This window comes from Castor canadensis, chromosome 15 (assembly GCF_047511655.1).
Source record: "Castor canadensis chromosome 15, mCasCan1.hap1v2, whole genome shotgun sequence".
NCBI lineage: Eukaryota > Metazoa > Chordata > Mammalia > Rodentia > Castoridae > Castor > Castor canadensis.
In genome coordinates, this window is record NC_133400.1 from 78,639,346 (window position 1) to 78,651,772 (window position 12,427).

The 12,427-nt window shown below is 36.3% G+C and overlaps 1 protein-coding gene across 3 annotated transcripts in view; it reads right to left on the reverse strand.

The window, feature by feature from the left end:
* Positions 1–12,427, reverse strand: part of Slc39a12 (solute carrier family 39 member 12) — a 74,312-nt gene that overhangs the window by 46,558 nt on the left and 15,327 nt on the right. For all 3 annotated transcript variants that reach the window (XM_074056581.1, XM_074056580.1, XM_020180980.2), the window contains 2 exons: positions 11,149–11,321; positions 1,252–1,423 (listed from right to left, as the gene is read on the reverse strand). In XM_074056581.1, coding sequence (XP_073912682.1) covers positions 1,252–1,423; positions 11,149–11,321 — 345 coding nt within the window. The remainder of the gene's footprint in view (positions 1–1,251; positions 1,424–11,148; positions 11,322–12,427) is intronic.

Consider the following 12,427-nt stretch of genomic DNA (forward strand, 5'->3'; position numbering starts at 1 on the left):
CTGTCATATTTCTTTATCACAGCTATGAAGGACCATAAAATGCCATGAACTGACAAGGACAAATTAGGGTATGACATTTCCCAGGTAAAAGGTAAAAAGTTTCACATTCTAATCTTCTATTCTTCTCCTTGGAGTCTTGTGAGCAGCTACTGTGTGATCCTGGGGGGAAATGAGCATTTCATAACTATAGAGCTTATTAAATCATTTACATCCTTTGTGAGTCAGATTTCACTTGTTCTCATGAGGGAAGGACAGTCTGAAAATAGTAAAATCTCTGACTTCTGTGTCAAAGGACTTTATGTAGGTGCTGTGGTGTTTTGATTTGGGTTGGATGACTCGCAGACAGATTCTGTCTAAGCACTTCCCATCATTACGATAGAACTTGACCTAGTCATTAAATTCTTAGCCATTCCTGAGCTAATCATCTTTTAGGTGGCCATTTTGGGGGGCAGATCTTAAGTGTACCATGTTTTAAGTCCACTGCACACATTTTTGTACTTGTGGTCCCATTTGAATGTTATAGATTCCATAAGGAACCAATGAAAGAGGTACTGCAGTGACGCAGTGGGACACAGGTGAGTATAAGTATTGATCCCTCATTTCCTGCCAGCCATGCATGAGGAAGTTGGCATTTCCCCAGACTGGGTACCTCCATACCAGAGCAGCTCAATGTGCTTTGGTGCACCTCAATGTGTCTTCGTTTTTATATATTCCATGATGTATGAAAGGCTGGGAGATACAGTACAATATCACTGTTTTCCCACTGTGCAAGAAAAAAAAAAAAAGACAGGCTCAGGAAGGTAGAAATTACTTCAAATTACAGGGTGGCTAGCATGAAAGACATGACTCAGCACTGCATCTCAGATGCCAATATTGATGGATTTTCACTTATAGCATGCCACTTTTCAACTATAATTTTTTAAGTTGGTTCATGATTAAGTCAAATATAGGGGGACAAAATTAATGTACATAAATTGTACATGAAATAAAAAATAGTCATTGAAAAGTAGTATAGGACAATAGTTAGAAACAAAGACCCTCGGACCAGCTTGCCTGGCTTGGATTCCAACTTCATTGCTTAACAACGGCATGACCTTAAATTAGTCACTTAACCTCACTTGTACCCTTCTCATGGTTAAATGAGTTGGTAAATGTAAAACACTTAGAACAGCTCCTGGTATATATCCTGTGCTCACCATTATTACTACATACATTGTGCAATCAGCTTTCTGATAAGGAATCAAAACTTACTCTCCAGAGTGGTAGGCAAAGGCTTTGCTTGCTGGTCTTCAGGCTGCTGGCAAGAGCAGCTAAGTAGCTGCTGGATGATCCCTGGACTCATCTGCTTAAAGTCTTCCTTGGAAATGGGTGAATGGTTCTTCTGTAGAAATATCTCCAGCAGCTGCCTAGCAGAGAAGCAAGTCTGATGGAGAATATGTATTGTTACCAACCTCAGCACTGAACAAAATGTACCACCAATTACCATGCTTCAGGAGCCAAAACCAGATGAAGTGGCCACAATGGGCACATGAAGCCATTGTCACCTGTTTCCCTGCCACCTTTGGTTAATCTTTTGTTAATTTTCAAGTTTTATTTTAAATCTCAGATCAAAGTCTACATTACCTCACTTTCACTGCAAGTATTAATGTTTCTTATGCACTGTTTTCTTTCCTAAAAAGATATACATTTTATAATGTGTTTGTTGGTGTTCTTCTAACCAGCAACCTAAGGAAGCCTTGATGCTTTTGTTGTTTTTCAATAGGCAAACTTTTATATCCACAAACTAAGACTTCTTATGATAAACTGAAGCTGTGTGGTCTTTGATATACTTCTTATTTAAAGCCTATGTTTGCAATGAGTATATTTAAAAGTAATAAAAACAAGGTTAAAATTTGTTAAATGAATATTATGTCAACTAGCTGGTATGCAACCCTATGAACTCTGTTAACATCCCTTCTCCACAAAAACAGTAGAAATCACTGTTATTTTCTACTGACTTTACCTATTTTACCTAACTTTTTAATATTTTTCTATATTAAAGAAGCAGATTTATAAGAGATAAGACATAAATAACAAAGGCAACATGCCTCTAAAAATTGCCATAAGACATCTGTCCATCTCAGAAGTACAAGTTGACATTTGGGGCATTAGATTACAACTTTAAAGTTTTAATACATGAACGAGAATGGAATATAGTCTCACTTGCACAAATTATTTCTATTGAACTAAAACTCCAAATGCAATGTCTTTGCCATCTTTCATTGCAATCAATATGGTATTTTTAGAAAAATCAGTGACTTACAAGGCCAGTCTGATTTGCTATGCTGTGGAATATAAGGACTTCTTTTTTAATGAAGAGATGTTAATCAGAAAATGATGGCACATTTGTTATTTTTTCCCCATAACAAAATTTTAGGTGATGATTCCATGAGTAAGAAAGTTTTATGTAAACCAGGAAATTTTTGGTTGTGTGGAATAGAAACCACTCAAAACAGAAAACCAAGAGGACACTACTATGGCAAGTCACAAAGGATATAAATACTAAATTAAATTAAAAAACAAGATACAGATACTAAATTAAAAAACAAAACAAAACAAACCACAGTTCATAAGGAGTGATAACCTGAAACTGATAAAATCAGAACCAAAGATGCATCCACATGTGTGCATTTGCACATCAAGTATTTTCTCCCCCCATCCCCCACACACCATGTCTACTTCCTTTTACAGTTAGGCCCTTTTGTTTACTAGGCATATGGGGCCACAGAAATCTCCACCCTAACGTGACCTTCCTTTTATGTGTATGTGTGTTTAGCATGTAGTCCCTTTCTTTTATAACAGTATTTCAATTTCTTTTTTTAAATTTTATTTTATTGTTTTTACATTTACTTACATGTGTATACATTATTTGAGCTACCTCCCCTATGCCCAGTCTCTGGGCAGAACCTGATCCGCCCTCTTTTTCTCTGATTTTGTTGAGGAAAAAACATATAGGATAAAAAGAAAAACATAGCGTTTTTCCTAGTTTGAGATGAAGATAGCTACACAAGTAGATTCTGTGTGTTTCTTCCATGCATATGTGTATTACAACCCAAATTGGATCATCTTTACCAGACCTCTTCACTACTTCTAATCCTCTTCCCATAGTGGGCTCTGTCAGTTTAAGATTACTGTATTCGCTCCTATATAATGAGCACATCAAACACTTTCAAGTTTTAGGTTTCCTTTCCTTTCACTATCCCTCCCATCCATGGTCTCCCCTTAGTGTGTGACCTGTGTCCAATAATATTACTGCATTTATTTTAGGTCTACAATCTGCATATGAAGGAGAGCATGTGATTTTTGGCCTCTGAACCTGACTAACTTCACTTAAGATTATATTCTTCAGTTCCATCCATTTTCCTGCAAATGACAAAATTTCATTCTTCTTTGTGGCTGAATAAAACTCCATTGTGTATAGATGCCACAGTTTCTTAATCCATTTGTCGATAGTGGGGATCATGACTATTTCCATAGCTTGAGATTGTGAATAGTGCTGTAATAAACATGGGTGTGCAAGGTGCTCTGTAGTAACCTGAGTCACATTCCTTCGGGCATATCCCTAGGAGTGGCATTTCTGAATCCTACAGCAGATCTATTTTTCATTTTTTAAGAAGCCTCCATATGGTTTCTCATAGTGGTTGTAGCAGCTTATATTCCCACCAGCAGTATAAGAGGATTCCTTTTCCCTAGATCCTCACCACCATTTGTTGGTGGTGTTCTTGATGGTAGCTATTCTAACAGGAGTGAGGTGGAATCTTACTGTTGTTTTGATTTGCATTTTCTTTATGGCCAGAGATGGTAAGCACTTTTTCATGTGCTTTTTTTTTTTCTTTTGCCATTTGGACTTCTTCCTTTGAAACAATTCTGTTTAGTTCAGTTGCCCACTTCTTTATTGGTTCATGGATTTTAGGGGAGTTTAGGTTTTTTAGTTCCCTGGATATTCAGATTATCAGTCTTTTGTCTGATATATAGCCAGCAAATATTTTCTCCCACTCTGTGGGTGGTCTCTTCAGTTTAAAAAGCATTTGTTTTGTTGTGCAGAAGCTTTTTAATATCATGTAGTCCCATTTGTCCAACCTTTTTCTTAGTTGCTGAGCTGCTGGAGTTCTACTCAGGAATTCTTTGCCTGTACCTATTGCTTCCAGAGTATTCCCTGCTCTTTCCTGTACTAACTTAGAGTTTGGGGTCTGATATTAAGGTACTTAATCCACTTTGAGTTGATACTAGTACAGCATGACAGGCATGGATCTAGTTTCAGTTTTCTGCAGGCAGATAACCACTTTTCCCAGCAACATTTGTTGAAGAGGCTGTCTTTTCTTCATATGTTTTTGGCAACTTTGTCAAAAATAAGGTGGGCATAGTTGCGTGGATACATATCCAGGTCCTCTATTCTGTTTCACTGGTCTTCATATTTGTTTTTGTGCCAGTATCCCCTTATCTCATTCCTGACTTTAAGGGAAATGGTTTCAGTTTTTCCCCATTAAGTATGATGTTGGCTATAGGTTTGTCATATACAGCCTTTATAATGTTGAGGTGCACTACTTCTATTCCTAGTTTTTGTAGAGCTTTTATCATGAAATAGTGCTGAATCTTATTGAAAGCTTTTCTGTGTTTATTGAAATGATCACGTGGTTTATGTCTTTGCTTCTATTAATGTGCTGTAGTACATTTAATGATTTGCATATGTTGAACCATCCCTACATCCCTGGGATGAAGCCTAATTGGTCGTGGTGAATGATCTTTTTGACGTGTTGTTGGATTTGGTTTGCCATTATTTTATTGAGGATTTCTGAATCAGTGTTCATTAAGGAGATTGGCCTACAGTTCTCCTTTTTGGATGTGTCCTTGTCCGGTGTTGGGATGCATGTAATGTTGACTTCATAGAATGAGTCAGGCAGTGTTCCTTCCCTTTCTATTTTGTGGAAAAATTTAAGGAGTGTTGGTATTAGTTCTTCTTTAAAAGTCTGGTAGAATTCAGGTCCTTAACTTTTCTTTTTTGGGAGACTATTACTGCTGTTATAGATCCATTTAGGTAGTTAGTATATTCTTGTTTCAGTTTTGGATGGTCATAAGTGTCTTGAAATTTGTCCACTTCTTCAAAATTTTCCAATTTATTGGAATATAGGTTCTCAATGTAGTTCTTAATGACTCCCTAGATTTCCTTGGTGTTTGTTATTTACCATTTTTCATTTCTGATTTTACTAATTTGGGTCTTATCCTGCCTCATTTTAGTCAGATGTGCCAGGGGCTTGTCAATTTTATTTTTTCAAAGAGCCAACTTTTTTGTTTTGTTGATTCTTTGTATGGTTTTTTGGCCTCTATTTCATTAATTTTGGCCCTTATTTTTATTATTTCTTTCCTTCTGCTTGTTTTGGGCTTAGCTTGTTCTTGTTTTTGTAAGAGTTTGAGATGTAGCATTAGGTCACTTATTTGAGGTTCTTTTAAACTTTTAATATATGCACTCATGGCTATAAACTTTCCTCTTAGGACAGCTTTTGCTGTGTCCCATAGGTTCTGATAGGTTGTGTTTTCATTTTCATTAAATTCCAGAAACTTTTTGAATTTCTCTCTTATTTCTTCTCTGACCCACTGATCACTGAGCAATGTGTTGTTCAGCCTCCAATTGTTTGCATATTTTCTGCTACTGCTTTTGTTGTTGAGTTCTAGTTTTATTGCACTGTTATCAGAATGCAGGGGGTTATTTCAATTTTATTATATTTGTTGAGGCTTTCTTTGTTTTCTAAGATTTGATTTATTTTGGAGAAAGTTCCATGAGGTGCTGAAAAGAATGTATATTGTGCTGTTGCAGGGTGAAATATTCTGTAGACATCAGTTAGGTCATTTGATCTATGGGGTCATTTAGGTTTAGGATTTCTTTGTTGATTTTTTTGTCTGAATGACCTATCTATTGGTGATAGAGGGGTATTCAAAGTCTCCCACTACCACTGTGTTGGTGTCTATATGTGCTTTTAAGTCCTTTAGTGTATGTTTGATGAAGTTGGGTATGCTAACATTGGGTGCATATAGGTTGATAATTATTTCCTTTTTATGTATTACCCCTTTTATTAGTATGAAGTGACCTTCTTTTTTTCATTTGACTAATGTAAGTTTGAAGTCTACTTTGTCTAATATAAGTATTGCTTGTCTTGCTTGTTTTGGGGGCCAAAACAAGAAGATTGGTAAATCTTCTTCCAGTCTTTCACCCTAAGTCAGTGTTTATTTCTGTCAATAAGGTGGGTTTCTTGTAAATGACAGATTGCTGGATTTTCCTTTTTAATCCAGTTTGCCAAACAGTGTCTTTTGATGGAGGAGTTGAATCCATTGACATTCAGTGTTAATATTGAAAGGTATGTGGTGATTCCTGCCATTTAGTTGTTTTTGTTGTTTAAGGATTTGAGTGTGTGCAACCAAATCCATGCTACTCTCTGATTACTTGTCTTTTCTTTTCCTGCAGTTTAATACTTCCCATCCTCTTGTGGTTTTGTTTGCTTTCATCTTCTGTGTGCAGAATTCCTTGTAGAATCTTCTGTAGTGGTGACTTGGTAGTCATATATTGTTTTACTTTCTGTTTGTTGTGGAAGACTTTTATTGCTCCATCAATTTTGAATGATAGTTTTGCTAAGTAGAGTATCCTAGGGCTGAAATTATTTTCATTCTATGCCTGAAATACCTCACTCTGTGCCCTTCTTGCTTTTAAGTTTCCTTTTGCGAAATGTGTTATTTTGATGTTCTTACTTTTATATATTATTTGCTTGTTTCTCTCTTATACCCTTCAATATTCTTTCTCTGTTCTCTGTGCTTGTTGTTTTAATAATAATATGCCTTAGGGAGGTTCTATTTTGGTCAAGTCTGCTTGGTGTACTGGAGGCTTCCTGTACCTGAATGGGCAAATCTTTCTTGAGGTTTGGGAAATTTTCTGTTATTCCTTCCCTTCTTATTCTCCTTATCACTCCAATTGGTGCTGTGCAACTATGTTCTTGAATTTTTTTTTTTCTTTGCAACTGACTTAGTTGTTAGCTAAATTGATGTGCTATTGCTGTCCCTGGCCTGGAGGTGCAAATTAGCAACTTCAATTTCAGATTCACAGATTCAATGTCAGACCAGTTGTTTACCTATTATATGTAAAAACCCCTTGGTGTTGGCAGAGTGGGTAATGGTTTTGCTAGAGATAGAAAACTTGGGTAATTGGTAAAGGTGGCATTAAAAGGGGGGTAGAAAGGAGGGGGTGGGGGTGGGGGAAGAGGTTTGGAGGCTGTTGGGTTTTGTGGCCCTTGTGTGTGTTTGGGTGTATTTCCACTGTTATAGAGGAGGGTGCTTGTGTCAGGGATTGCAGGAGGCTGGGGATGTGTATGGTTAGTACAGTAGACTAGTCAGTGGGTGGTGAGTATGTAGGAGGGAGGGGTAGTGGGGTGACAGGTTGAGGAAGGATAGGAGGGGGAGGGAAAGACAGGGGAGAAAGTGGATAAGAAGGGCAGAAAGTAGTTGGGAGGGAGAACAATGGATTGGAGCACAAGAAAAGAGAGGGGGAATAGGGATAAGAAAATAGTGATGGTAAAAGTTAATAATATAGGAAAAAACAGGTATAGCAGCAACAAAAAGTTTAGTCTGCTTGGTAAAAGTCCTGGACTTATTTCTTTGGCATCCAATCCCAGTGTTGGTACTGGGTATTCAGGCTTTGTGGGGAAAGGTGCTGCCCTCTTGTTGGACAGCTTGGGGTAGAGATAGCTGGAGGGTTTTTTCTTTCTCCCCCCTGCTTTTCTTGGTCTTATGGACCATCCATTGCAAGCAGGAGCTCTGAAGTGGTCTCACCAGGTGATTGGCTTGTGAGCAATATTTGGTTCCTTCTGTCCACAGAGGTAACTCATTGCCAGTCTGTGCAAGTTGGTCAAATCTGTTGTTTTCACCAGGTGGCAACTGCATTGCCCTACAGCTGTTGGGTCTGCAGGTTTATGTAGGCAGCTTTGAAACCAGCCAGCGGGGAGAAATAGTGTGCTTCTTTTCTCAAGGCAGACAATTCCTGGGTCTGGGTTCAGTGTGGTGGGACATATGGAGGCTTTCCACGGATTAGGGGTGCCGGATGTGGCAGATTTCAACTCTAGTTGATTCTCTACCTTCTGTTTATTGAAAGGGGGAAAAAAAAGAAAAGGGAGAAATGGCCAGGGTGTTTTGTTTTTGTTTTTTCCTCAGAACTGTCATGCCCCAGATTGTCCCAGCTGTTAGGTACAATTAAAGGCTATTTAAAGGGTCAGTCCTTGAATTTTAGGTGGATCTAATATGTTTGTAGTTATTATTTTGGCTAGAAGCTATCAGAATTACCCAAGTGTAGCTCTCACATCTTGAAGTGGTTTCTGGAGTCACAGAGCTCAGGAATTCTGATTCCCTACCCTAACACCATCTTGGATCTCTCTCTCTAAAATGACCTTTCAATTAAGAACACAAGACTGAGTTGAGTCTAAAAATCATGAACGAGATCTGATTGGTTTGGTAAGACCATCACTGGGCTTTTTGTTTGGATCAATTCTGCCCACATGGTAGGAGTGAGGAAGGCATCAGAAAGGGATTTGGAAAGAACTCCAAAAGGTTTCTACTCTGAAAAGTGTCAGTGGAAGCTTAACCTTGTGGCATTTTTCTGTTTATTAAAATAATGTCAACCAAAGACAATAATCTCTGTTGCCCCATTTGTTACTGATAAAATATAATTACTTCATTAAAAGTACTGACAAAAGAGAAAGGGAAAATAGAAATAAATGTATGATAATGAAGCTTTAATAATAAATGTCTCTGTTGGAAAATTCCTGACTGGTAAGTAATAGAGTAAGTAATAAACAAGAACAGAATACCATGCATCTTTCCCCAGTCCCTTGTCAAGAAATCTAATAGTTTCTAGTTTTAGAATACCTTCTCAAAGGGGAAGGTTATTCTATTATAAGCTTTTGTGCCCTTGATCTTTACTTGCTGCTTCAGTGCTATGTAAGCCATTGTTCTAAATTTCTTCTGAATTCACTAAAACAAATTTCTGAATGGTGATTCATTATGTTTTATAAAATTGTGAACACAAAATATTTTTTAATAAAGAACAGAATGAAAATTTAGATGATCTGCCCAATGATCTTTAAAACATCTTTGTTCTGATCTGTCCAGTGATCTTTAAAACATCCTTATTCCTTTACATAAAACTTCAGTATATTCTACTTCTATTGATATTATTAGACTTCTGTGGAAGCTTTCAAATGTATTCTGAAGTAGTACTTCCTAATCTTTAGTTTTGAGAATCACTTGGAGGACTTGTTAAAAGATAGAATACTGAACTCTAGTCAGGATTTCTGATTCAATAGATTCTATGGTGGGACAGAAAATTTGCATTCCTAATAAGTCTCCAGGTGATGCTTATGCTTCTTAGAGAATCATGGGTCTCATAACTCAGGCAGGGCTACATCTCTGGTGTCCCATGTTGGGATCCCAACAAGAGTCAAAAAGACAGTGACACATTGGGGCAGAGAAGAATAATTATAGATTATATAATTGACTACTAATTGTAGTCAGCCTAGACAATGATTATTAAGGTTCTGAGAAGATGTATACCTTAAGTAATCACTAAAGTTTAAGAAATAACCCTTGCCCTTTATGCAAATAGGGTTTCCATTAGGCAAATACAACACCTTCCTGAGAGCTGGCCATGAAGAAGACTTCTTCAGGTCAACTTTGTCACAGTGGAACATAATAAGTATGACTTTGAAAGAACCAACTCTAATACATTCATTTTATACCTGGCAGAGGTAGCAGAAATTGACTTTTTAAATTTTCTAATAGCAAAAATTATGTGCTGCTGCCCAGTCATGCATTCATAACTTATAGAGACAACATTCAGTATTGTCAGGAATATATGAGGATTTTTTTCTTGTTTTAAGAGAGATTGTGTTCATTGGAGTGTTGCTCATTTAAGATACAAATAGCAAAAAAAAGTTTATTTAAATCAACATTTCCCAAACAATGCCATAATTAAGAACAGAATATGCTTCAAACAACCTATGAATGTATCCTCAGTTTCTGCGAATTTAATCACTCATTAGCACAATGCCTCATCGGTAGCATGCAGTGGTACCAGTTAACCTCACAGTTGTTTAAATAATGAATGTGGTAAAGCAGGTTAAACATTACAGTGCCCAACACATAATAAGTGTCCCATAAATATAAGCCATTACCATGGAACATTAATTTCTGAAGATTTTAAATGATTAGGGCAGGGAAGGATTCTATGGTCAAAGTTTGAGAAATTCTGAGTTCAATAAGATTAAATAAATTTGTTTCCTAACAGACTCCTATAACTCCTTAATGTGCTAACTGAAGTGTGCATCTCCAGTATTTCCCCAGATTATTTGACCATACTACCTATTCTCAAAAAGCACTGAGGAAATTTCAAAAAAGTTTTATTGGGACACACAAACACACACACATAATCACTGAATTAGACTTTGAACCATTAGGAAACAGAGATATAAATATGCTCATAGGCTCACATTTTACCTTTTCCCAAAGATCTTCTCAGTGCCATCTACCATACAAATATATTTTTGTTGCTCAGACCTCAAAGCAATCTCTTCTTAATTTAATCTAAATTTGAAGTGTTCATTCATCATTGTGATTATTTATGTAGTGACTAAGTCCTTCACTGCCTTGTAAGCTCTCTAAGAGCCATGCCTATTTTTCCCCAACACTGTATTCCTCATGCCCAGTAGGGATGGGCACACAGTAAATATTCAACATAAGTATTCTGAATTACTCATGCATTTAATGTTAACTCATGGGAGAAAAGAGCAAAATATATATAACATATATAAAAAACATATATAATGATACTAAATATCTATCTATAATTCTCTTGAATATATATATATATGTAATTCTCCTAAATATCTTGTTCTTGTTTTTAGGTCTACAGGGATCTGCTTGTAGAAACAGAAGGCCAGGAACCTGCATAGAAATAGGATATTTTTACTTTTGGAAAAATACATATTTTCTTAAGTTTTCTAGGACTTTGATAAAACTTTTATAGCCAGGCTTCTGTGACGATATTAAATGACAGCCCAAGAGTAATAGTGAAAATACCTGATCCCAGGAAATTAGGCCATCCTCTGACTCTTTGTCCACAGATACAGATGGATTAGGGTAGTCCCAATCATGGATTGTTATGTTGCCTTGTTTCCTTTGCAGTTGATAGATTTTTTCCTTTTTGATACAGGCGCTTTTGGTCCAGAGAGTATTGAGGAGTTGGTCTAGTTCTAGAAATTTCATATAAAATCTGGTGTCACATAGATTAAGTAGGTCACATTCAGAATAATCACAATTTTATATGGCTATAGCACAGATAATGTACAAGATAAATTTGGTTCTAATGAAAAGCCAAGATTTCATCCTGAACAATGCTAGACAGCATTTATACTTGACATGGATTTTGTTTCCCTCACAAGATCTTGGCTAAACTTTGGGGCTAAGCTAGTCTTTTAAAGGAATCCCCACCATTTTTACATCCCAGAGATGATAAAATGGGCAACTCAACCAATGGAAATGTGTTCCATTGAGTCAAGCATTTTATTCTCTATAAAACTTTATATTAAAGAAGAAACTAGCCTGATCTTCAGGAAATTTATTCCTAAAGTCACACTACATTCTTAGTAGACTATCACTTTAATATAGTTAAGTCAATCAAATTTTTCCCTCTTAGGTATATATGCAAAAAAAGAGACAATAAATGAAAATGAGCTGAGTTTATAGAAACAAATTAGATCTTTTTTTCTTAATGCAATTCTCTCCTGTAAGTTTATAGACCACAGTTTGTTTTCCATATAGGATTCAAAAAATGATACAGAGGAGAACTAAATATAATAGGTTTACCTGTCTCCTTATCTGTAAATAAAATGGTGTTGGAATTTTCCTAAACATTATCAGAGGTAGAAAATATTACAAACCAGTTTTATTTTGAATGACCAGTTTTCAACCTTGCAGTAAATTGAGAAAATATGATCAATAGTCAGAGAAAATAGAAGTCAACAAATACATCTCTGAGTATTTCCAGATGTTGGATTTACCAAAGTCCCCAAAGCAGCTAGTATAAGTATGTCTGGGGAACAGCAGGAAATTGTCTTTAAAGAATTAAAGCAAAGTATGATAACAGTAAGTCAACTAATAGCAATTTTGAATAAGAAAAACAAAATTATGTAAAAGTCCCAATGGATGTCCTGGAGTTGGAGAATATAACTGAAACAAAAAATTCATTAGAGGCATTCAGCAACATCTTTGAGAGAGTAAAGGCAAAAATCACTGGACATAGAGATAAATGAACAGAAATAACGTATCCTGATATCCTTAGGTGATGGGGATTGTGATT